This window comes from Zalophus californianus, chromosome 10 (genome assembly GCF_009762305.2).
Source record: "Zalophus californianus isolate mZalCal1 chromosome 10, mZalCal1.pri.v2, whole genome shotgun sequence".
Classification (NCBI taxonomy): Eukaryota; Metazoa; Chordata; class Mammalia; order Carnivora; family Otariidae; genus Zalophus; species Zalophus californianus.
Genome location: NC_045604.1, coordinates 16,162,736 through 16,185,627, shown reverse-complemented (window position 1 = coordinate 16,185,627; position 22,892 = coordinate 16,162,736). Strand labels below are relative to the sequence as shown.

Genomic DNA, 22,892 nt, shown 5'->3' with positions numbered 1-22,892 from the left:
AAGAAAAAGACAAATCAGTTTACATTTATTCTTATCTATAGCTAATCCTTTTAAAGAACAACAAAGTCCTCTTTTTATAAAAATTTGAGAACATGTTAAAACCTCCTGGCTTCCCAAACTAAAACAAAACTTCTCAACTGTCTGGAAAGGGTGGGAACAATTCTTCCCTAAACAGGAATATAACTTTCAAGGTTGTCTCCAACATAAAAAATTCTGGTACTCTGCAGAATTACTTAATACAACGATGAAGAATGCAGATCTTAGGGGGTATGAACCAGTTTTCCGTAGCCCTGGGCTCTTTCTACCTCTGCAGCCAGAGCTAAATGATTCCCCAGGAATGTTTCCAGGTCACGAAGGAACATCATGGAGTTAAGGTCTCAATGGTAATAAATCCCCTCACCTGATACCTGACATCTTAAAACAGCCTCTCTTACACCACACAAAGACCTTTTGGGGCCAAAGTTAACCCAGCTACATGCTAGATTATCAATCATGGAGACACCTTATCACCACCCAGTTAAACTCAACCAATCAATTATGTTTTGCCTCATAGTTGGTCTCCTGCCACCTGGAAAGGTCTATTTACATAGCTGGCACTTTCCCTTTCCAACAAGAAGGGGCTTTTGTTAGTATTAAGTGCCTAGGGCTGCACCTAAGTGCTTTTTCCCCCTCTGTTCCCATGCCCCACTGATTTTATGACATCCCTGATTTTCCCTCCAGCTGCAGCCACTTTTCTTTATATCTCTATTTCTTTTGGTTCCAGCACTTTCCTCTTCTCTTTTGTGCTTCCCCTCCTCCTATCGCTGCTTTCTGTTCTCTTCCTTGCTTTCTTTCTATTTCCCCTGTCCTCTTCTTTGTCCCCCTTCCCCTTCTTGATTACAATTCTTTCTTCTTTCCTGCCATCTTTCATTCCCCTTTCCTGCTCCTCCTTCTTCTCTGCTCCTCCCTTGCTTATCTCCACTGTGTTGGGACTACTGGTTTATGGGAGGGGCGTCCATCCGTCCGGGTGTTATGGCAGGTCTGACTCCTAGCCAATTCTGCGCATTTCAATTTGCCACACACGGATTATTTGTTTTCTGGATTATCTGTGGTAGTTTTAAAATTCTGGTTCATATACCTTTTGCTACTTGGAGTATTCCCATGCTCCTTCTTCTTCCTGATCCACTCCAGGTACCCCCAGGAGGGCACACTAATTTGCAGTATTCAGTTAGCATTAAGCTGCTAGAAAAACCCCAAACTACGTGAACCTCAATTTCATATAGAAATGGTATGTTGTTTTAAGTCATGAATGTCACTTACATCTTCAATGAGAATGGAGAGCGAAGAGACATCTCTTGTCGCCTTAAATGTCACTGTCAGGCTTATCAGATGATCAAACTCCCCCCACCCCCAGCCTGTGAAAAGTGCTTCTTTCACACCTGGAAACCTTTTTCTTTAGAAATCTTTTTGGCTGAGAGTTTCAAAGGGGAGCAAGTTGATACGATTTTTCAAACTTGCAGGCACCAGTCAGGTAAAGAGGAAGCATAAAAGGTACAGCTCTGCAGCTAACCTGGGTCTTTTTTATGCCCCAAATCAGAGTAAGATAAAAGGCAACTCAAACACTATGTGGATTAGCCATGAAACATACCTGCGGAAGTTTTAATTACTGTTTAATATTTAATGCAACCTTAAATAATTGTCATGAGTAGATGCATAAGACCATGGATGTTTCATTTAAACAGCACTATATATCAGAGATAATTATAGGAGGGATCTAATCTACACATCAGTAGATTACAATAATAGCTGAATTTTACCAGTGGTGGTTGGAAATCAACACTCTTTCAGCCCTTAATTTTTTTAAGTGGTTCTGTTCATTTTACTAAATTTTAAGCATAAAATGTCTTTTATTACTCTTCTCGCTGGGGATGTAAGTTACTTAAAATGTGATGGGGAAAAATGCCAAGTAATTCTTCAAGCTATAGGAAAAGGGCCAGTGGTAAGATTCCTTCATATGGAGAGCAGCACACATCCATGCACGTCAGAGAGCCCCGAGGGGACCACTGAGAAACAGGAGGTTGCAAACTGGCACCATCCTGGGAAGTCATTGGATCAGAGCTGGGGAGATCCTAAGGGGTTGGGGAAATAGAGTCCAGTGAGTCTCATTATCCCTGGAAGACGTGCTGGATTCAGGAAGAAGGCTCTCCCCAAAACAAAATTTGGGTCAGTCCAACTCTGGCTAGTAAGAGCTCTCATTGGTACTTTTTTCATCTTTAAAATAATACCTAATTTTATCCACTGCCTGGATTAGATAATACCATCCGGGTTCCCCCAACTGTCCAGGGGCCTGGATGTTTTCTGGAGGGACTAGACTCAGGGAAGGGGCCCATCTCTGTGACTTGTTCCAGATATTGTGGTGAATTGCAAACGTTTCTGAAAAACTGACTCTCAAGATGTCACCTGCAGGAATTTTGCTCTCTAGAAGTTACACAAGCAAGTTTTGACCGGATGAGGGCGTGTTTAGCCTACTGTCAATGGTGAAGTGGTTGGGGGTTGGGGATTATCACCCATCTTGCTTTTAGAGTTTTCATTTGAACTGACGGAGGGCTCTCATGCTATAGAAAGGTCAGTGGCTTACTCTTAGCAAATCTGGAGTTGGCTACTTACCTGTGAAATGGCTTCAGCTGGTCTACTACGAATGACCGTGTGTCAAAAGAACTATGAGTTGTATCGATGTGTATGATTTTTGTTTCTTTTTCAAACAGCCCTCGGATAAAGAGGGTATAATTGACAATATCGCCATTTGTCCTCACTGGAGCATCCCAGTTCACTAAAATCTGTTGCGGACCCTTGGCCTTTAATTTTGGAGGTTCTATCCCTGAAGGTGCTGAGGGGCTGGTTCTGTCTTTGATGAGTGGACTCAAAATACCCCCTTGGCTGTTGTTGGCAGTCACTGTGTAGCCGTACTCCACACCTGGGGTGAGAGTAAAATCATGATAGCGAGTTTCCAGGCCTGTATAGACAATGGTTCCATCCCGTCTGAGTTCATAACTTCTGATCTGGCCGTTTGGTTTTCTGGGAGGTTTCCAGGTGATTTCTATAGATTCTGAGCCTGTGACTTGCAGTTTTGGAGGATCCATGTTCTGCGGTGGGGCCTCCATGGTCCAGGCAGATTTGGATGCACTAGTTGTACAACCTCCATTTGTGCAGGCTTCCAGGGAGAAATTATACTGAGTATAAGGTTGTAGGTCAGAAACCAGCAGGGACAGGCTCTGCCCAGCAAGGTACTCCTTACCGTCCAATCTAAGCAAATATTTAGTGATCTTTCCGTTTTGAATCAATGGTGGTGCCCACGATACATTTATTTGAGTTGAGTTGATGGTCCAGAGAGCTGGAGGGCTGACTCCTGCTGGAGCAGCCTCAGGAGTGGTAAAACTGGTGGTTTTGCTGGTGGAGCAGCCTCCATCTGAGCAGGCTATGACTGCATAACTGTACGTGGAAAATGGAAGCAGGTCTTCATCAGTATAATTGAAAGTCACAGCATCAAAGCTGAAAGGATAGAGCACTCCGTTCCTTTGAAGTTTATATGACTGGATAATACCATTAGACTGTTCTGGCGGGATCCAGGAAATCAGCAGTTTTGGAGGATTCATAGATACACAGGCTACCTCAGGTGGAGAGAGACCTTCCGGAGGTGCCTGCATTGTCCTTACTATGTTCCAAGAGCTACAGGTGTGGCCTGCTGAATTCCAAGTGTGGATTTTGTACCCACACTGCGTCCAAGGCTGCAAATCAGTGTCATTATACATAAATGTGTTCCTTTCAGTATTATATTCTGTGAAAACAATTTTCTCATCGGCCTGGATTGTCTGATTTCCCCAAGCTTTTCCCTCGAAGCACCTGCGAATCACATCATAGCGAATTATCTTTCCGTGTGGGTGGAGAGGCTCAGACCAGCTCAGCTCAATGCTGGTGGACCCTACAGACTGGATCGCAGGAGCCAGCTGAGAGTGGGGAGGGGCTTCATCTGTCCACAGAGGCTGGGGCTCTGAGTGTGCACAGCCCACCTTGGTGCAGGCCTCCAGGGTCAGCGTGTAGAGAGTGAAAGGGACCAGGCGTCGGAAGAGAAACTGCCGATTCAAGCCAGTGTACTCCAGGATACCCTCACTGAAGATGTTGTAGGTCTGTAGGAAGAGAAGAAGAGGGAAAACAAGGTGTAACATATGACTTCTTGGTGTAGCTATTTCATTCCTTTTAACCTCTCCCCCCCATTCCTCATCTTGATGGTCCTAATCCAGATGAAGCATTCTGATATTAATTTTGGGAATGTGATATTTTCTAGTTAATGTAAAGTCCACAAAAAGAAGAACACTGGTTTCCTTTGCCTTTTTTTTTTTTTTCTTTTTAAGGTTGGATATCATATAAGCATGTATCTAAATGCTAAGGACTATTGTAGCTGATTCTTTGACTTAACAAGTCAAATAGGTTTCCTCCTTTTTATTTTTTTAAGGAACAGTATTCAAATCCCCTGTTATAGAAAATATTTTTTTAAGGAACAGTATTCAAATCCCCTGTTTTATAGATGATGAGCACTTTGGATCTCATTCTGAGTCGGGTAAGTAGGGCCTATCTACATTGTTTGTCTCTTGCAGCATTTATTGGAAAATGGAGTTATAATGCTTAACCATTTGTACCAGGGTGCCAGAGCTGAAAATGTCTGTGTATCCATGTGTGGGCACACATACATAGACATATATTCATATATGTATTATACATATATACACAAATATAGATACAAACTTTGATGATTAGAAGATGGAAAAAACCACACTGTTTTCTCTTGCATGCCATGGGAGAATTGATTGCTCCTTTGGAGCGAAGTATTCTTCTGTTCTGGGGAAAACCATCTGAACATTTGTCATATAAATGTAGAGCAAACTTTTATCCCATATTATTCATCCTTTTTTGGGAAAGATGGGAAGTAACTCAACTTGAATGTAGATGTTTTTATACAGTGATTTCCTGCCCTTCTCCAGCCTCAATGCACCTGAGAGATATGATACATTCCTGTGGTTGGTAGTGACTCCCCAGGATGGCATCCCTCAAGAGGGGCTGGGGTGTACATCAGAATCCCTTGGGAGGAACATCTAGTTCAAAACGTCCTACAGGCAAACTTAACTTGGACTGCACTGTTGATACACTTTTTGTTATTTAAGATTAAATAGCCTAGACTTTTGGAAATCAATTTATGTTGGATTATTGTATTTCAGTGTGATTTTTTTTTTTTCTAGTTGGGTTCCTAGGGCAAGACCACACCCCCGAGGGAAGGGAAATAGTGTATTTTCTGAAGACAGCTTAGCTTCCATAATCAATTTGAAAGCTCTGAGTCCCTGAGCTCCCTCATATTCACCTAGCAAATCTCTAACTAGTATTAAATATAGCTTTCCCTCTGTACCTTAGCTTCTAACTGGGTTTGGGAAAAAACACTTGAATATGCTGACCGGTCTCACTTTAAATATCTTACTATAAATTTTAAGTGGGTGATTCCCCACTTGTAGGCCTATTCCATTCCCCCATATGTTCGCTCTTTCATTTTCCAAAGTGATTCTTTCATATCTTCTCCTTTCCCCACCAACTGCCATCACCCTCTTCTGTCCCTCATAGGTGGTTGTTGACAGACCACATACTTGACTAGGGAAATAGAAGCAGTCAAAAGGGAATATTCTCATGTTATATATTATCATCACCATGTCCATGTGAATCTAGACTTAGACTGTGTGCCCTCCTTCCTTATGCTCTGGATGAAGTATCTCTGCCCCTGTGGAGCCCACCTGAGCTCTGGATCCCATACCCGCTCCTTCCTACAGATTTGAGGCCTGCAATCATTCTCGTTATCTCTTGCATCACCAATTTATCTCCCTCTACTTGGCTATTTCTATTAGTGGTTAAATGTATTCTAGTATCTTTTACTGATTTTTAAATAAAACTTCTTGACACTCTAGTCCCCCAGCTACTGCCCTTTTTCTCTGCTTTCATCTATACTTCTTTAAGGAGTTGGGGTCCTCATTCTTTACTTGCCATTTTCTCCTCAAGCCATCCCAACCCGGTTTCTCATTTTACCACTTGATTTTCTTGTCAAGGTCACAATGATTACCTCATTTCCAGGTCCAGGATGACTTCTCTGCCCTCATTCCACTTGATCTCTCAACAGCATCGGACATACTTTCTCCACAGTTTTGGGATGCCCCACTCATCTACCTGTCTTTCTACACCACTTGCCTCTTCTGAGTCTCCTTTGCTGGCCCCACTTCCTCCTCTTGACCTTCTGTATTCCTCAGAGCTTGATCCCAGTCTCTCATCATCTCTAGTTACATTCTCTCCATACCTGATCTCCTCTAGGCCCATGGGTTTAGATGCTACCCATATATGAATGAATTCTAAAAACAGAGTTCTAGACTTATACCTCCAACTGCCTATTTGTCCCTTCAAACCCATACACTTTCCAACCTTACCTTCTCAGTCAATGACTCAAGGCCTGAATATCCTTTTTGCTTCTTGTTTCACATCCAGTCCATTAACAGATCTTGTCAATTTTGCTTTCTGGATATATCTCCGATCCACCTACATCTTCTACCCTCACAGCTCCCACTCTAATTCAAGCCACCATAAATTCCACCCTAAATTTTTAGTATCTTCCAAACTCCACTGGTCTTCTTAGAGTCCATTTTTTACATAGTAGCCAGAGTGATTTTGGAAAACATAAATTTGATTATGCTATTTAATTGCCTAAACCCTTCAATAATTTTTCATCGCAGTTAGAATAAGTTCCAAACTCATCACAGCCCACAAGGTTGGACACAATCTACCCCCTACCAATCTGCCATTCTCATCTTTCTCTCCCTGCACCCCTCTGATGCTTCAACCACACTGGCTTTCTTTCCTTCATTTGAATGCACCAAGTTCATTTCTGGCTTCAGGCCCTGCATTTGCTGTTCACTTTGTCTGGAACATTTTGCTCTCATATCTTCACATGACTGACTCGGTCTTGTCATTCAGGGCTCAGCTCAAATGTCAACTCAATTCAAATGATCATCCATTCTAAAATAGCCCGAGCAGGCATAATTACATTATTCTGTTTAATTTTCTTTTTTTTTAAAGATTTTATTTATTTATTTGAGAGAGAGAGAATGAGAGATAGAGAGCATGAGAGGGAAGAGGGTCAGAGGGAGAAGCAGACTCCCCGCTGAGCAGGGAGCCCGATGCGGGACTTGATCCCGGGACTCCAGGATCATGACCTGAGCCGAAGGCAGTCGCTTAACCAACTGAGCCACCCAGGCGCGCATTCTGTTTAATTTTCTTTATAGTTTTCATCCTTCCCTGAAATTCTCTTATTTGTGTACTAGCTTTTTGTTTGCCTCTCTGTACCCCTACCATTCATGTGTGTGTGTGTGTGTGTGTGTGTGTGTGCATGCACGTGTGTGTGTGCACACACACACAGGTAAGGTGTGTGACAGCAGGGATCTTGCCTGTCTTGTTCACTCCTGAATAAATGCCTGGCACTTAGTAGAAGCTCAATAAATATTTGGTGAAATGTAAATGGAGATAAAGGAGTAGATATTCCTATTGTCGATCATGCCAGGAAGAGGCAGACACTGGAATGGGAAACAAACACTCAAAAGGAGGGGTGCTTTGATGGGTATGAAGAGACAGACTCTTTTCTCTGATGGGATCTTAGGGCTGTGGCTTGGATTTTGAGACCCTGGATCTCATGGCTCGAGCCTCCTGTCCTGGACTGGAGGAAGTCAAGCACTGGCACATGTAGGCAGGCTGGTAGAAGGCAGCTTGCTTCCGCTGCTTGTAGCAGGCCTGGAGCTTGGCTGAGAGGCAGCCCTTGTACTAAGCAGTGAGGTGAGTCTGCTACATGGAGGCCCACGAGGATGGGCCTGGGCCTATGAGCTCTAGTTACAGTTCTAAGTTGTTGCTGTAGGTAATGTCTGCTGTCATCTTCCTTATAGGGTTTTTAGGGAGGGTTTCTCCAAAGTTACAGCTTAGTCTTAACTGTTCTATGTGGAATTAATGGGGGACTCTTTGCCGCTTTGAGAAGAAGTGGTCAGGGAGAGGCAGTACCTCTAGGAGCAGCCGTCCCAGCCTGCAGAAGGCAGTTGATCAGGGCCTGAGTGGTGGTCCAGGGCTAGAGGCAGCCACAGACTGACAGGTAAGTCACCCCAACTGTTGGGGAGGAACATCCAAAAGGGAGATGAAGACTGGCTTGCATGTGGGTGATTATTCAAAGTAACAAAACACAGTCTAATAATAGAAATGCAACCTTATTTGTGCTCACAGACTGGTAAAACCTGAGAGACACCTAGGACATTAGTTAAGACTGCTCTTCATGGTTATGCGTGGAGGCGGGGGCATTAACAGACATGGGGGGCTTCCTGTCTTCTGCTCAGTGAGCTCTGCTCAAAGCACAAATTAGGCAAGACTTAAGCAAATAACTGGGCAGGATATTCAGGAGGCAGCAGGAACAGTCATTTAGAGTTCAGTTTTGGCATGACTTCCTGACTTCAAATTGCAATTTGATCATCTGCAATGTGGGCTTGGACAATTATTTAGCCTTTATATGCCTCATGAAATTTAGTGGCACCTACCTGATAGGGTTGATGTGCAAATTAAATGAGATAATCCACGGAGAGCACTTAGCCCAATGTTGGGTTCATAGGAAGCATAATACATGGGAGCTAGTTTTCTCCGATCTATGATTAAGTGCCTGGAGGATCTATCAAGGAGGATTAAAAAGACGGTGAAGGGTGTTTTCCCACAGTGACCTGATGGCATGTCAGGGCTCATTTATTTATCTGGAGAACACCAAACATGATTTCATATTCAGAGTAGACATTACCTTAATCACACCATTGGTTCTCACAGGCTCTGACCACTGTAGTAACAACGCCCGGCCGTTCTCTTGCTGTTGTACGGTAAAGTTGCTCAGTCCACTTGGGGAAGATTCTAGGGTTTGAACCACAGTCCAGGGGCTTGAAACTTCTCCTGCCTGATTTGTGGCCACAATTCCAATGTGATATGTTGTGAATGGTTCTAACCCAAACAGGTGGGCTTGAAGGTTCATTCCCTGCACGAAAATTAACAGGTTAGTTTTCTTTTAGGAGCTACTAACAATTGCTAGAAGATCATTCTCTGACCAAGTTATAGGAGCAATGGCAGCAAAAATATCACAACAGAGTTTTTGAATTATTAAGAAAACAATGTGTTTTTTTATTGTTCTTCACACCTGAATAAATTATCTAATGTTGTGTAATTTCAGACATACACAAAATATGGATCAGATAGGATCCTTCCCTTTCCAGAGTTTGCAACCCAGAAGATGTGATATATAACATAAAAAAAAAAATCTTTGATGCTTCAGGTCAGTGCTACATCCAGCTCACAGTGGAAATCAGTGGCACCAAGTTTCATGACAAAGAATGGGATAATCTTAAGGGTTTGGAGATCTAACTGGAACAGTTAATCTCCAGCACCATTTGTTTACACATATGACTCTCCCTAGTCTTCCTCTCTCATTCTCTTGGTATTTATAACTTACAAATGCAGTAAAACAGACACAAGAAAACAAAACAACAAGCAAACTGAACTATGAATGCACAAACACTCTTAGAGAAGTCTACCAGTGATATACATGTGAAAATATTCTCATTTGTTAAAAACACCATAACTAGAACCATCAAACTTATCAAAAGTAATTGTTAGCTAGGCTTTGAGAATTTGGTTTTTGTTGATTTAAAAGAAAAAAAAAGGATAGTAGAATTAAGATTTTTTTTTTCTTCCTGCTTGGAGAGAACATTTAACATATTTTACATAACTAAAAGCTGGAACTAAAAGTCTTCATGTTTTGAAAGAGCCCAAGGTGCTCTTTCTACATCTGGGCTGGATGGGTATGTCTGTTTACAAATAGCAATTATGTCTGCAAGTGGACCATTAATATGTGTATAGGTAAACGCACAACACACACACACACACCCCCAAAGACACATACAGACACAGAGACACCCAGAGACACACAGACACACAGACACATATACACTTTCTTTTGTGTACTATGCGTGAATAATCATGAGGAAGTTTTGACTGGCTTAATGGGATATTTATGCTTAATAAGGTGTGTAAGATCAGGTTTGGTTTATTAGATGTTTAAATATGACAGTTTTTAATTGTCTTCCCCTTGGTGGATACAAAAGGACAAAAGTGGGGGAGAGAAGAGGAAGTTATTTCTGAGAGTAGATACCTGAAAGCATCAGACAAAATTATGTGAATGGAAATTCTCCTTAATGTAGAGGCATCCAAATATTATTTTGAATAAAATCTAAAACAAGATGGTGAAATTGAACTGAACCATTTTCCAAAAAACTGGTTAGACAAAACCAAAACACATTGCAGAAATAATTTTTGACACTGTTTCCTCACATTCTTGGTTATAAATTTCAACTGTTTAATGTCTCTTATTATGTGTTAAACACAAGCAGAGAAAATATAATTTCCTTTATTTATCAAAAACTTGTAAGTCAATTTTCCTCTTTCAATAAGTCCCATTATGATATTACATGCTAACCTCTTGAAATCTTTTAATATTTAAACATTTGCTAAGCGACCAGACTCTGAAACAAATTTTATAGAAATACTAATTCCTCTTTTTTAAAATATTAAAAGTTAGATCATAAATATTTAAAACTTATTTCTCCACAACATTGGATTGGTCTTTTAGATAAATACAGCACAGAACTAGAATGACCATAATGAATATTAAATCTGAAGATGCTACAAGTCCCGATTACAAACATTCTTTTCTGATAAATGATTCCTTTTCTGTAGAAATAGGGCAAACATGGGCAAGATTAATAATGCAAAAAAGAAAAACTCTTTGTTCAGAATATTCAGTAATAAATGCCAAAAAAGCATAAGCTCCAAAGCAAATAGTAATCACCTCTAACAGATTATATATAAAAAAGGTAGGCTGTTGGGGGACATTTAGAGATAGCTTTTGTCATAAGAAACATGAAAAGCATGTGGGCTATAAAGCAAAAACATATGTATATTGTCAATAGCAGCACCTGCTCAATTACAGTTTATTTCAGAGCTGAGAATTCCATTCAGCCCCTAGATGGCAATACTACCAAACACTTTTGGTAACATGAGTACTTAATGATTAACAACCGGCATTCATTCATCCAACACACTTCAGGCAACCATTAAAAAAATAACAAAACTGATTTCATTATAGATCCTTTTAATAAACATTTATAGCTCAGATCCTCAGAAAGCAGAAGTATTCAGAACGCCCTGGCCTCAAAACATCCGCCATCTAATGTAGAAATATGACCTGCAGATCTCAAGTTGAAGTTCGTGCATGCCTGACACAGAGATCTTTAGAGGTTTATTCCTACAAAAGGTAATTACAGTAGTTGTTTTGCTTACTTTGGTCTGTATCTTAAAAAAAAAGAAAGAATCTCATATTGTAAATGTAAAGGAAATGTAGAGGAGAATTTTTATACATAAATTTATGCTGAGGACAATTCTCACATTGTATTGTTATTTCTGAAGAACTACAACACACACACACACGCACACACACACACACACACACACACACACACACACCTTACATAAGCCTCATTAATGACCATGCTTTTTGTCAATATTTAGTAAAGGTCACATATAAAAAATGCAGAAAATTTAAAAATGGCAAGACGATCCTTACCAATATATTCTTTGACATTTAATGAAATCATTTATATTATTCTCTCTTGAGTGGATTTCCAACACCAAAGTTCACTATTTTAGAACCCTGCTGTAAAATTTGGGCAGAGTTCATTCTGCAGATTGGGTTGTATCTTTTTTGTTTATTCAGTTACTTGGTTTTTTTCCTCTTAAATTCAGATTTGCTTGAGCACTGTCTACCTTAAGTGTTTTGGATTAAATTCCTTCCTTTGGGGATGTAGTGTTCTCCCCTATTGACTAGTAAAAGTCATCATTAAAAACCCTTTTCTTCCCTTTCACTCCTCTGCTCCCCCTACTTCCATCCCCTATGGAGATGATCTCGATTCAATACTCTTACTTCTTCCTCCTCATTGTCCTTATTTTGTTCCTTCTTTCCCTCACTCTTCCATCTTACTGATTCTTAGGAGATAGGTTTCTTGTTGTCCCCCATCTCTGGGCTACAAGCTGTACTCACTTCCCATCTGCCATCGTCCTTCCCATGTTCACATCCACCTAATGTTCATATTTTTATTCTACAAGTATTTAACTACTTTTGCTGTGCAGCAGGTGGAAAGAATCATTCAACAGAGGAGAAGAGGCATAATCCAGTCTCTACAATCTAATATTTCCAATGAGACTTAGCTTTTTTTTTTTTTTTAAACTTATATGCATAAGGGTCAGAGTCTGGATCCAAATCCGTATATCCTTTTATGAGACATAAAGACAAGACTCTCTGGAACACTTTGCCAGTTGAGGTTCTGCTGGCAATTTGAACTACATTTTAACCTCTCAACTCTGCTCCTAGGGGCACATGAAACTACTTGGAGTCTTCAGCAGTCTGACAATTTTACACCATCTCCTCTGATTATTTTTGATGACTTGAAGTGCTCCAAAGGTGGCCATGGGGTCAATAGGTTTATGTAGGTTGAAAATGATCAAAAATTACCATTGATCTGTAGCTGTCAATAAAAGGCTGCGTGGGGAGACTCCCTGCACAAATGTTTAAACTGCATAAAGCAACCTAACTTAGTCATCTTTGAGTCTATTGATCTGATGATCCAGCAGTTTCCAAAGCTTTCCCTCTGGTCTTTGTGGTGCGTTTTCACTGAACCCACTAACCTTGGCCCTTAGGAATCTTTTTACCCTGCTCCTGGTTATGAACTAAAATAGTGGTGTGCAGGTACCGCTGTGCTCATTAACAGAGTACTGTGTGTGTGCTTATTACATTTTGGAAAGGATTAATCTTCCTGGTCACCATCAACTTCATTCCCAGCTGATGGGGTTTCTTCTGTCTATACTCCTTATCATGACCTTATCATACACTCCTCATTTTAAAATGTGTGACTTTTGGCCTGTAAATCCTAACCCGGTTACAGGATTCTTTTCCTTGTTAGTTATCATGAATGCCAAGATCCAGAGAATATGTCACATCAAAATTTTGCTCTCTTTTGTATAAAGAGAGCTTCAGAGGAATCTAAATTTAATTATATTAACCTCTGTTTTCCTTAGTTGAACCATTTGGGTGCTTCTTTTTAGTTTTATCATAAGTTATAATTTTACTATAAATATAACAATAAACAAATGGTCATAGACAAGTTTCTGGTTTAGACTACAAATAAAACACGAGAAGTAGGAAAAGCTCTTGTTTACTATTATTTACTATTACTCTTATTTATTATTGCCTAAAAGCCATGGCTTTGGACAGAGTACAGCCAATCAATAGGATGATTTACATATTTTAATGCTGACAAATCAACACAAAATATTTTTGTAGATTTCTGAAAGCCAGATCATTTGAGGCATGGGTTCTGGAGGTCTATCTTCCTTCCCATTTATAAAGTTAATGTTTAACTTCTCCAAAGTTGATCAACATGTTTATATCTAGTACTCATTTTGGAAAAGTCCCATCAGTCTCAATACAGAAGTGATCTTTTATTACCCATAGCCAAATTACAGCCTTGAATACTTATCCATAGTTATCTAAGCATGAGACTTCCAAGCCTGAAAAATGATAATACAGAAAATTTCCACTGATTTCAAATGTGATTTACTTTACCACTGCTATCTCTGCCTACATACCTCCTGGCTGATAGGACAAAGACATTTTTTGATGGCACACACATACATGCGGTGTTGCTCCAGAATCAAAGATTGATTCATAATACAAGAAAGGTAGCAGAAAAACCCTTTAAGTTCATGGTCTGCTGTTTTACCTGCATGAAGTGTGTGCATGTACTAGGGGGCATTGCTAAGTGGTATGACAGAGCTGCTAAAATGGTTAGCAGAAACATCCAGTATTGTTGGTCTGTAGCTACATTCATTTTTTTTAGATTATTTATCTATTTATTTATTTTAGAAGTGGGGGAGGGGCAAAGGAGACCGGGAGAGAGTCTTAAGCACACTCCATGCTGAGAGTGGAGCCCGATGACGCCAGGCTCGATCTCATGACCCTGAGATCAGGACCCGAGATGAAACCAAGAGTCAGATGCTTCACCAACTGAACGACCCAGGCGTCCCCCACCCCCATTCAGTTCTTTAAACACCTTTGTGCATCTAGTATGTACAAGAGTCTATAAAGTTGCTGTGGGGGAAATAAGATGGATAACAGAGGCTCCTGACTCTTAGGAGCTTATAATTTACTAGAGCAGGTCAATAATAAACATAGATATACAAAATTTGGAGTGTGGTAAGTGCTGTAGCAGAGTGCCAGGGAAATACTGAAGGGACACTTCTCACAGGGAAGGGAGGAGGCTAAGGAGTGGGGGCAGACTTATTTGGGAGGTAGCATCTGATAGAGGTCAGGAAAGATGCAGAGTTTGAGTAGATGAAAACGTGTGAGTGATTAGAAGAAAGAACAGAAGAAAAAAATGCAGGATGTGTTTGAGAATGAGCTGGGAGTTGCATGGAGCCGAAGTATAGGGAACGGTGGGGATTTAGGCTGGAAAGGGATTGGTGGCAAGACTGGAGAGGGCTGTGAAAAATCACCCTAATTTTTTTGGATGAAAATTGGTTGGGAAACACTGAGTAGCATTAGGCAAAAATGTGAAGAACCAATTTGGTATAAAGAGCTCTACAATGCAATTTGAGAGAATAATGAGGTGTTAAAATTTTGTCCTATTGTGGTATGTAGGTCATGGTCAGTGCCTGATGAAATAAAAAATCTGCCAAGAATTAATTAATGAATTCATTTGATATTATTCAGCCAATAAATATGGATCACCATATATAAAAGATAATAGGAAAGTATTTTCTTAGGAATAAGATTTTAAAAATCTTTATTGAATGTTTGCTCTATCTCAAAATTTGTAATTATTCTTTCGATGCAGATGTTTGTCTTTTGATCACAAAGTGGGGATTATAAAAACAGGGCTGAGTCGAAGCCACTTATACTGTCCTCTGTCCGGACCACTATCAGAATCACAGGTACCTGGTCTGTTTTTCTGACAGTGGGCCCATGTTTATGTGGAGTCATCCACACCCTTGCACTGGTCACTTGTACATTTCAAACAGCTAGGAGGCAGCTGGAAAGGTTAGGGGCATTATTGGTGACCACACATAGAATGAGACCAAAAGCACACACAAGTGTTAAAGCACTCCTAGCTCTGGGTTCTAACTAATGTTCGAAGGCGTAATTTGAAAGATCTCAAGAAAGTAAAAATGCATATCATCCTTTTAAGTAATCATGATATGCATAATTATAATTGATGACTCAGGGGCCATTTGTTGAAGCAATTGTAAATTTCAAACAAAATATTCAGTTTGGAGTATGCATATGCTAGTGTTATGAGTGTGCACTTTTATGTCTTTACTCCCACAAATACCTGTTTTGTATTTGATATGTAAAAGAGGGGTTTTCATTTTTTCCTCTCTCAGAATATATCATTCATTTTGTAATGGTGTGTCAATGCAAAAAGAAGATTCAATTCACAGATTTTTTTCTTCATGGACAAATGGGCTCTATCAATTTAATCTATAAAGCAAAAGCTAGAGTTCTTGCAAAATGAACAATGATGCCTCAGTTAGCATAAAAACATTGGAGAAAAAAGAATGGTTTCAAAATGGCTCATTTTTCAAAGGAGAAGAGGAAAAAAATTAAATTTGTGATAATTAAATTTTAAAGTGGCAAATCAGTCACACTAAATATTAAAAAGCAGTACTTCTGATCTATCAAAATTAAAAATGTGCATAGTCTGTGACCCGGCAACTTCTGTTCATCTTTTCATTGAGCCACTCCTATTTAAAATTGCAATCTGCCACTTTCCTCCCCCACTCCTCTCATTTTGGGACCCCTTTTCTTGCTTTCTATTTTTCTCTTTTCCAAAGGCTTCATCACTCATTTCTAACATATCATGTAATCTATTAATTGATTACAATTATTATTTATTCTTTCTCTCTTTTTGCTAGAATGTAAATTCCACTGGGGCAGAGACCTGTATGTGTTTCATTCTCTGCTCCAACCCAAGTGTCTCTAATTGTGCCTCATAGAGAGTAAGTGCTCAAAAAATATCTGTGCTATCAATGAATATGGACAGGATTGAAAATGAAGGGATGGGGAGAAGAAGAGAGTGCAGAGTGGGTCTAAGAAGAGTCTGAGAAGAGAGGGAGAGTCTAGGAAGAGAGCATAGGTGGAGAGAGGAGAGGGCCCAGCACCAAAGTCAGTGTCAAAAGTGGGTGAGGATGAGAAGTTCAAGCAGAAGAGAATGAGTCAGTAATGAAAACTAAGAAGAGACCAGTGAAGTAGGAAGAAAACCTGGAGAGTGCAATTTCACGGACACCAAAAGAAAAGGATATTTTGTAAAAGGAGGTGTGGTCATCAGTGTCAAATGATGCTGAAATTTGTTTTGTTTTGTTTTGTTTTATGATGTTGAAATGTTAAAGAAGTTGTACATAGAATGGTCTTTGGATTTGGTGGCAAGTGGTCTTGAAATAAGCCTTTTAGTGGACTGTGGAGACAGAACTCTGATTGGAGAGGAAGAGAGAACCAGATGTGTGGAAGGAGAAGCCTGGGCTATTAACATAACTCTTTTGAGAAGTTGGCTTTAAAAGAGAACAGGGAAAGAGGTTGGTAGCTGGAGGGGTCTCTGGGCCTGTGTGGTCACATTTTTTTTTTTTTAAGGGAGATACTAGAACATGTTTGTATATTGATAAGAATTCTTCAATAATAAGGAAGAGATTGTAATTTAGAATTAAATATCAGGACTTCCTTTTCACTTTGCATGTAGAAAATAGGTTAGCCAAAGTTTTGCATATGGTAAATGGATATGGATGTGTTCAGATATCAGCCAATTAATTTGGAGTTGGCCCTAGCCTCTGTAGCAAAGCCATGTTTCATACTAAGAGCTGCCATCATTGTTTGCTTAGCTCTTTTCATAGATAAATTTGGAACAATAAACATCATCAAAAAATGAAGTGGTAGATAAACTACAAGGCCCATTATCTATTAAGAACAGGTTCTTAATCTCAGGAAACAAACTGAGGGTTGCTGGAGTGGTGGGGGGTGGGAGGGATGGGGTGGCTGGGTGATAGACATTGGGGAGGGTATGTGCTATGGTGAGCGCTGTGAATTGTGTAAGACTGTTGAATCACAGACCTGTACCTCTGAAAAAAATAATACATTATATGTTTAAAAAAAAAAGAAGAAGATAGCAGGAGGGCAAGAATGAAGGGGGGGATATCGGAGGGGGAGACGAACCATGAAGAGACGATGGACTCTGAGAAACAAACAGGGTTCTAGAGGGGAGGGGGGTGGGGGATGGGTTAGCCTGGTGATGGGTATTAAAGAGGGCACGTTCTGCGTGGAGCACTGGGCGTTATATGGTGATTAACATAACATAATAATAAAAAGAATAAACCAAAAAAAATAAAATGTTGATACATTTAAAAAAAAAGAACAGGTTAATTTTTTTAAATGTTTTAATTAATTAGTACTTTTGATAAACTGTATCTTCCAAGTGAAGAGTACACAATGAAAGTTATGTACCCAGTGGTAAAAAAAAAAAAAAAGTTTTTTTAAACCTTTTTCTTTAAACAATTTAAGTTATCAGTTTACCATTTTCTTGTCTATCCTTCCCAAGATAGGTAATTGCTTTTGAGCAGAGTTTTTGCTTTTACGTATCAGACCTGGTGTAAAGTACTTCACGTGCATTATCTCATTTCATCTTTGCAAAAAAGCTATGAGGCTGATAATATTACACCTGAGGAAACTGAGTCTTAGATGAGTTAAGTAACTTGCCCAGAGTCACACTGCCAGTAAATGGCACAGTTATGATTTTATTCCTGTATTACCTTGAGTTCAAATGTTCTTGTCAACTGTGATAGTGGTTCTAACATCCGGGTCCCAGGACCCATATTTCTTAAAAACAATAGAGAATCCCCCAAATCTTTTGTTTCTGTGCTTTACATCCACCAATACTGGACCATATTAAAAATTAAAGCTGAGGAAATTCTAAAAAAAAAAAAAGAGAGAGAGAGAGAGAAAGAAAAAGAAAAAAAGAATACAGAAGCAGGTATTCTATTAGCCACCAGAATGATAACATCATCACACTTCATGTAGCCTCTGGAAAACTCCACTGTACACTGTGAAGGGATGAATGTGAAAAAGAGAACAATGTCTTAATATTAACATGAAAATATTTTCGACCTGGAAGACCCCTTGGAAAAGTTTCTGGGACTCTAATGGGTTCACAGACCCTACTTTGAGTGCCAGTTAACTACATTATACTCTACTTTAATTGGCAGCTCCAATGAAAGATTAATCAAAGATTTGTTTGAACTTTTGTGCAGTGAAGAAAAGAGTCTTATATTTCCAACTTTTGATAATACACTCATAATACTTGTGACTAAATATGAAATATCTATGTATACATAAGTTTATTAGTAAAACTTTTAATTAGAGTTAAAGAGTCAAAGAATGATGAAACTCTATTCTACTGCCTCACTTTGTAGTTGAACCTAAAGTCCAAATGGTTCAAATAACCTGTACAAGATCCTATGACGCATCAATACTAGCTTTGCAATTGAGTCTGAGATTCTCAACTCATGTATACACACTCCTTTTCAATTAAAATTAAAATTATTTGCTTGAAACAAGAAGTCCCAAATTTCTTTGTCATAAACATTGCTATTTATGAGAGAGAATGGGTTTGAATTTACTCCTAAATTGACCTTTTTTCTTAATGGATCTTCTACTATATTACATTTGTCTGCTCATGGTGTTTTTCCTCTCAGTACAAAGTGAACTTTTGTTTTAGGACTATTTCTTAGCCTCACATTATCACAGTTTCCTCATATGTAAAAAGGGAATAATAATAATAGTACTTACCATTTTGAGTTTGTAAACTTTAGTGAGATAAGCCTTGGAATAATGCCTGCCATGTAGTAAGCATTTAATAGGTGCTAGATTTTATTATTACTATCCTAAGCATCTAAGAGATGCTTCTACCATAAGATATTCAATAAACAGTTCTGGAAGATATGAATGAATAAACAGATGAGTCTAAAGCAATGAATAACTCATAAGGCATTTTTACTGCATAGCACCCTGGCTTGTACGGAGAATATATGGAGGATGATATTTTGAAAAAAGGCATAGCATCTCATGAAAGTAAGCACATCTTTTAAGTTAAATTTATAAACATTATCCTTGTAAATGTTTTTTAATGAAGACCTAGTAGGTATTGGATAAATGTACATTAAATAATTGAGTAACTGTAAATTCTTTCTTGTTACTGACTTCAATTATTTGGTCTTTAAAAATTTATTTATGCACATGTACATATAAAGTAGATCACATAATAATGAATATGATTTTTCACCTTTATCTATAGGGAGTACAATATGATATAGTTTTTGTATTCTCACATAACCTGAAATTGGGGGTGAGCTGAAAAAAATACCTTTCTCCAGTGAAGAATAAATAATACCATTAGGTGGTATAGGAAATTTGCATAGGGAAGCTGGTGCTTTAAAACACAAAATGACATTTTCCAGAGAGTCTGGGCTATTAGGATGGCAGAAAATCCTTCAGTCTCCATGGATCAAGTTATCCTTAGAAATAGGAAAATGTGAACAATTTTTGATAAATCTAAAAATGTACATAAAATGAGCAATTCTAGAAAAATAGAAAAAAATTAAACAAATGCACTCAATAATAGATCAATCCTGCTTTATAATAAAATAAAACAAAGTCCCGAATCAGTCCCCTACTCCAAAAATGGCTGGAACCAGAGAGTTTACCAGTGAAGTTTTTGTTATTGCTTTTTTTTTTTTTTAAAGATTTTTTATTTATTTGACAGAGAGAGAGACAGCGAGAGAGGGAACACCAGCGGGGGGAAGTGGGAGAGGGAGAGGCAGGCTTCCGGCCGAGCAGAGAGCCCGATGCGGGGCTCGATCCCAGGACGCTGGGATCACGACCCGAGCCGAAGGCAGACGCTTAACGACTGAGCCACCCGGGCGCCCCTTGTTATTGCTTTTAATTAAATCTGTGAGTAACAGATAACTGATATTATGTACAAAGTGTTTAACCAAAATTGATTAAATGGACCAGAGACCGAACTCATATGAAATTGGGATAATATCAAAATTGGACAATAGCATAACAAGAAAAGTATGTTATAGAACGAAATCACTTGAGATTAGATGAAAAAGTCATATTAGCAAATAGTGTCCAATAGCATATTTAAAAGAAATATTATGATTATACAGGAGTTAGCCCTTAAAATTGATTTACATATGATTACTTTAATTAGAATTTAAAAAATTCTGCAACCATTTATAATAAAATCTCTTAGCCACATAAAAATAGGAGAAATTTTCCTTAATCTGATAAAGAGCATTTACTAAAGTCATATAGTAAATCATATTTAATGATAAAACCTTATAAATCTCACTATTAATATAACAATCAAGTAAGACAGGATACCCTCTCCATAACATTTTTCTAGATATGTCTCTTGAGGCAAGGGAAACAAAGGCAAAGATAAACTACATCAAAATAAAGGCTTCTGCACAGCAAAGGAAACTATCAACAAAACTAAAAGACAATTTACTGAATAGGAGAAGCTATTTGCAAATGACATATCTGATAAAGAGTTAGTATCCAAAATATATAAAGAACTTATACAATTCAACACACCCAAAACAAATAATCCAATTAAAAAATGGGCAGAAGACATGAACAGACACTTCTCCAAAGAAAACAGACCCATGAAAAGATGCTTAATATCATCATTAGAGAAATGCACATCAAAACCACATTGAGATAGCCCCTCACACCTGTTAGAATGGTTAAAATCAACAACACCCATTGGTGAGGATATGGAGAAAAAGGAACCTTCTTGCACTGTTGGTGGGAATGCAAACTGGTGCAGCCCCTGTGGAAGACAGTAGTGAGGTTCCTCAAAAAATTAAAAATAGAACCACCCTATGACCTAGTAATCACATTACCGGGTATTCACCCACAGAATACAAAAACACTAATTTGAAAGGATATATGCACCCCCATGTTTATTGCAGCATTATTTACAATAACTAAATTACGGAAGCAGCCCAAGTGTTCATCAACAGATGAATGGATAAAGAAGATGTGGAATACATATACAATGGAATATTAATCAGCCATAAAATGAATGAAATCTTGCCATTTGCCACAACATGGATGGATCTAGAGAATATAATGCTAAGTGAAAGAAGTCAGTCAGAGAAAGACAAATACCATATAATTTCACTCATATGTGGAATTTAAGAAACAAAACAAATGAACAAAGGAAAAAAAAGAATCCAAAAAACAGACTCTTACCAATAGAGAACAAACAGATGATTATCAGAAGGGAGGGGGGTGGGAAGATGGGTAAAACAGATGAAGGGGATTCAGAGCATACTTATCATGATGAGCACTGACTAATGTATAGAATTGCTGAATCACTATATTGTACATCTGAAACTCATTTAACACTCTATGTTAACTATACTGGAGTTAAAATTAAAAAAAAAAAAACATTAAAGAAACAGGATGCTCTCTATTCATTACTGTACTGGTAATCGTAGGCAATGCCAGACCAGAGAGAGAGAGAGAGAGAGAGAGAGAAATCCAGCAGAGAATATTAGTACTTATCAAAAATCCATTTACTTTTCTACATTCCTCAGCTTCCCTACACACATAAAAGGGGTTATACAACTAATGCATGTGGAAAAAGGGATATAAGCCACTTTCAGTCCTGGACCTCAAAAACATCTCACAGAGCCCTCCATCATGCTATTCCTTATCATGGTCTGTCATTAATATAAGATGGAGAAGGGCAGCCAAATCCACTAGTGCTTTCCCCACCTTTATTGTGTTAAGCACTGATATTTGGAGTTTTATTTGTTACCACAGCATTTCCTAAATTCTCCTGACTAATACAAACATATGTGTTTGAAAGGATAAGTATGGATATTGACTACTTAAAAAGTCCAAAGCATCTAATAATAAATTACGATCAAATCCAGAAATCAATCGTATTTTCCAATAAGAACTATGACACTCAGATTTTAAAACTTACAATGTATAGTTACAGAAAAGGTGGGACATGATGTAGTCTATATTCTCGCCAAGCATATTAAGTTAAGGGGAACAGAAACTCTTCTTGACTTGTCTAAGGAGAAAAAGTGAAAGAATAGAATCCAAGCACGTGAAATACAGCTTTGTCTCTTTGAATCTGGAAATAGAAATACCATAGGATCTAATAATTCCATTACTGGGCCTTTAGCCTCCAAAAATGAAAACACTAATTTGAAAAGATATATGCACCCCTACGTTACTGCAGAATTATTTACAATAGCCAAGATATGGAAGCAACCCAAGCGTCCATTGATAGATGAATGGATAAAGAAGATGTGAGATATATATATATATATATATATATATATATATATATATATATATATATATAATGGAATACTATGCAGTCATAAAAGAGGATGAGATCTTATCATCTGTAACAACTGGATGGACCTAGAGGGTATTATGCTAAATGAAATAAGTCAGACTGAGAAAGAAAAATGCCATATAATTTCACTCATATGTAGAATCTAAAAAACAAAACAAATGAATAACCAAAGAAAAAATCTGAATCAGAGTACAGAGAACAAACTGATGGTTGCTGGGA

At 38.5% G+C, this 22,892-nt stretch overlaps 1 protein-coding gene across 1 annotated transcript in view; it reads right to left on the bottom strand.

Moving 5' to 3' along the window:
- Positions 1-22,892, bottom strand: part of USH2A (usherin) — a 717,806-nt gene that overhangs the window by 47,566 nt on the left and 647,348 nt on the right. Inside the window, exons 61-62 of the mRNA XM_027612135.2 lie at positions 8,882-9,109; positions 2,647-4,163 (exon numbers count right to left, since the gene is read on the bottom strand). Coding sequence (XP_027467936.2) covers positions 2,647-4,163; positions 8,882-9,109 — 1,745 coding nt within the window. The remainder of the gene's footprint in view (positions 1-2,646; positions 4,164-8,881; positions 9,110-22,892) is intronic.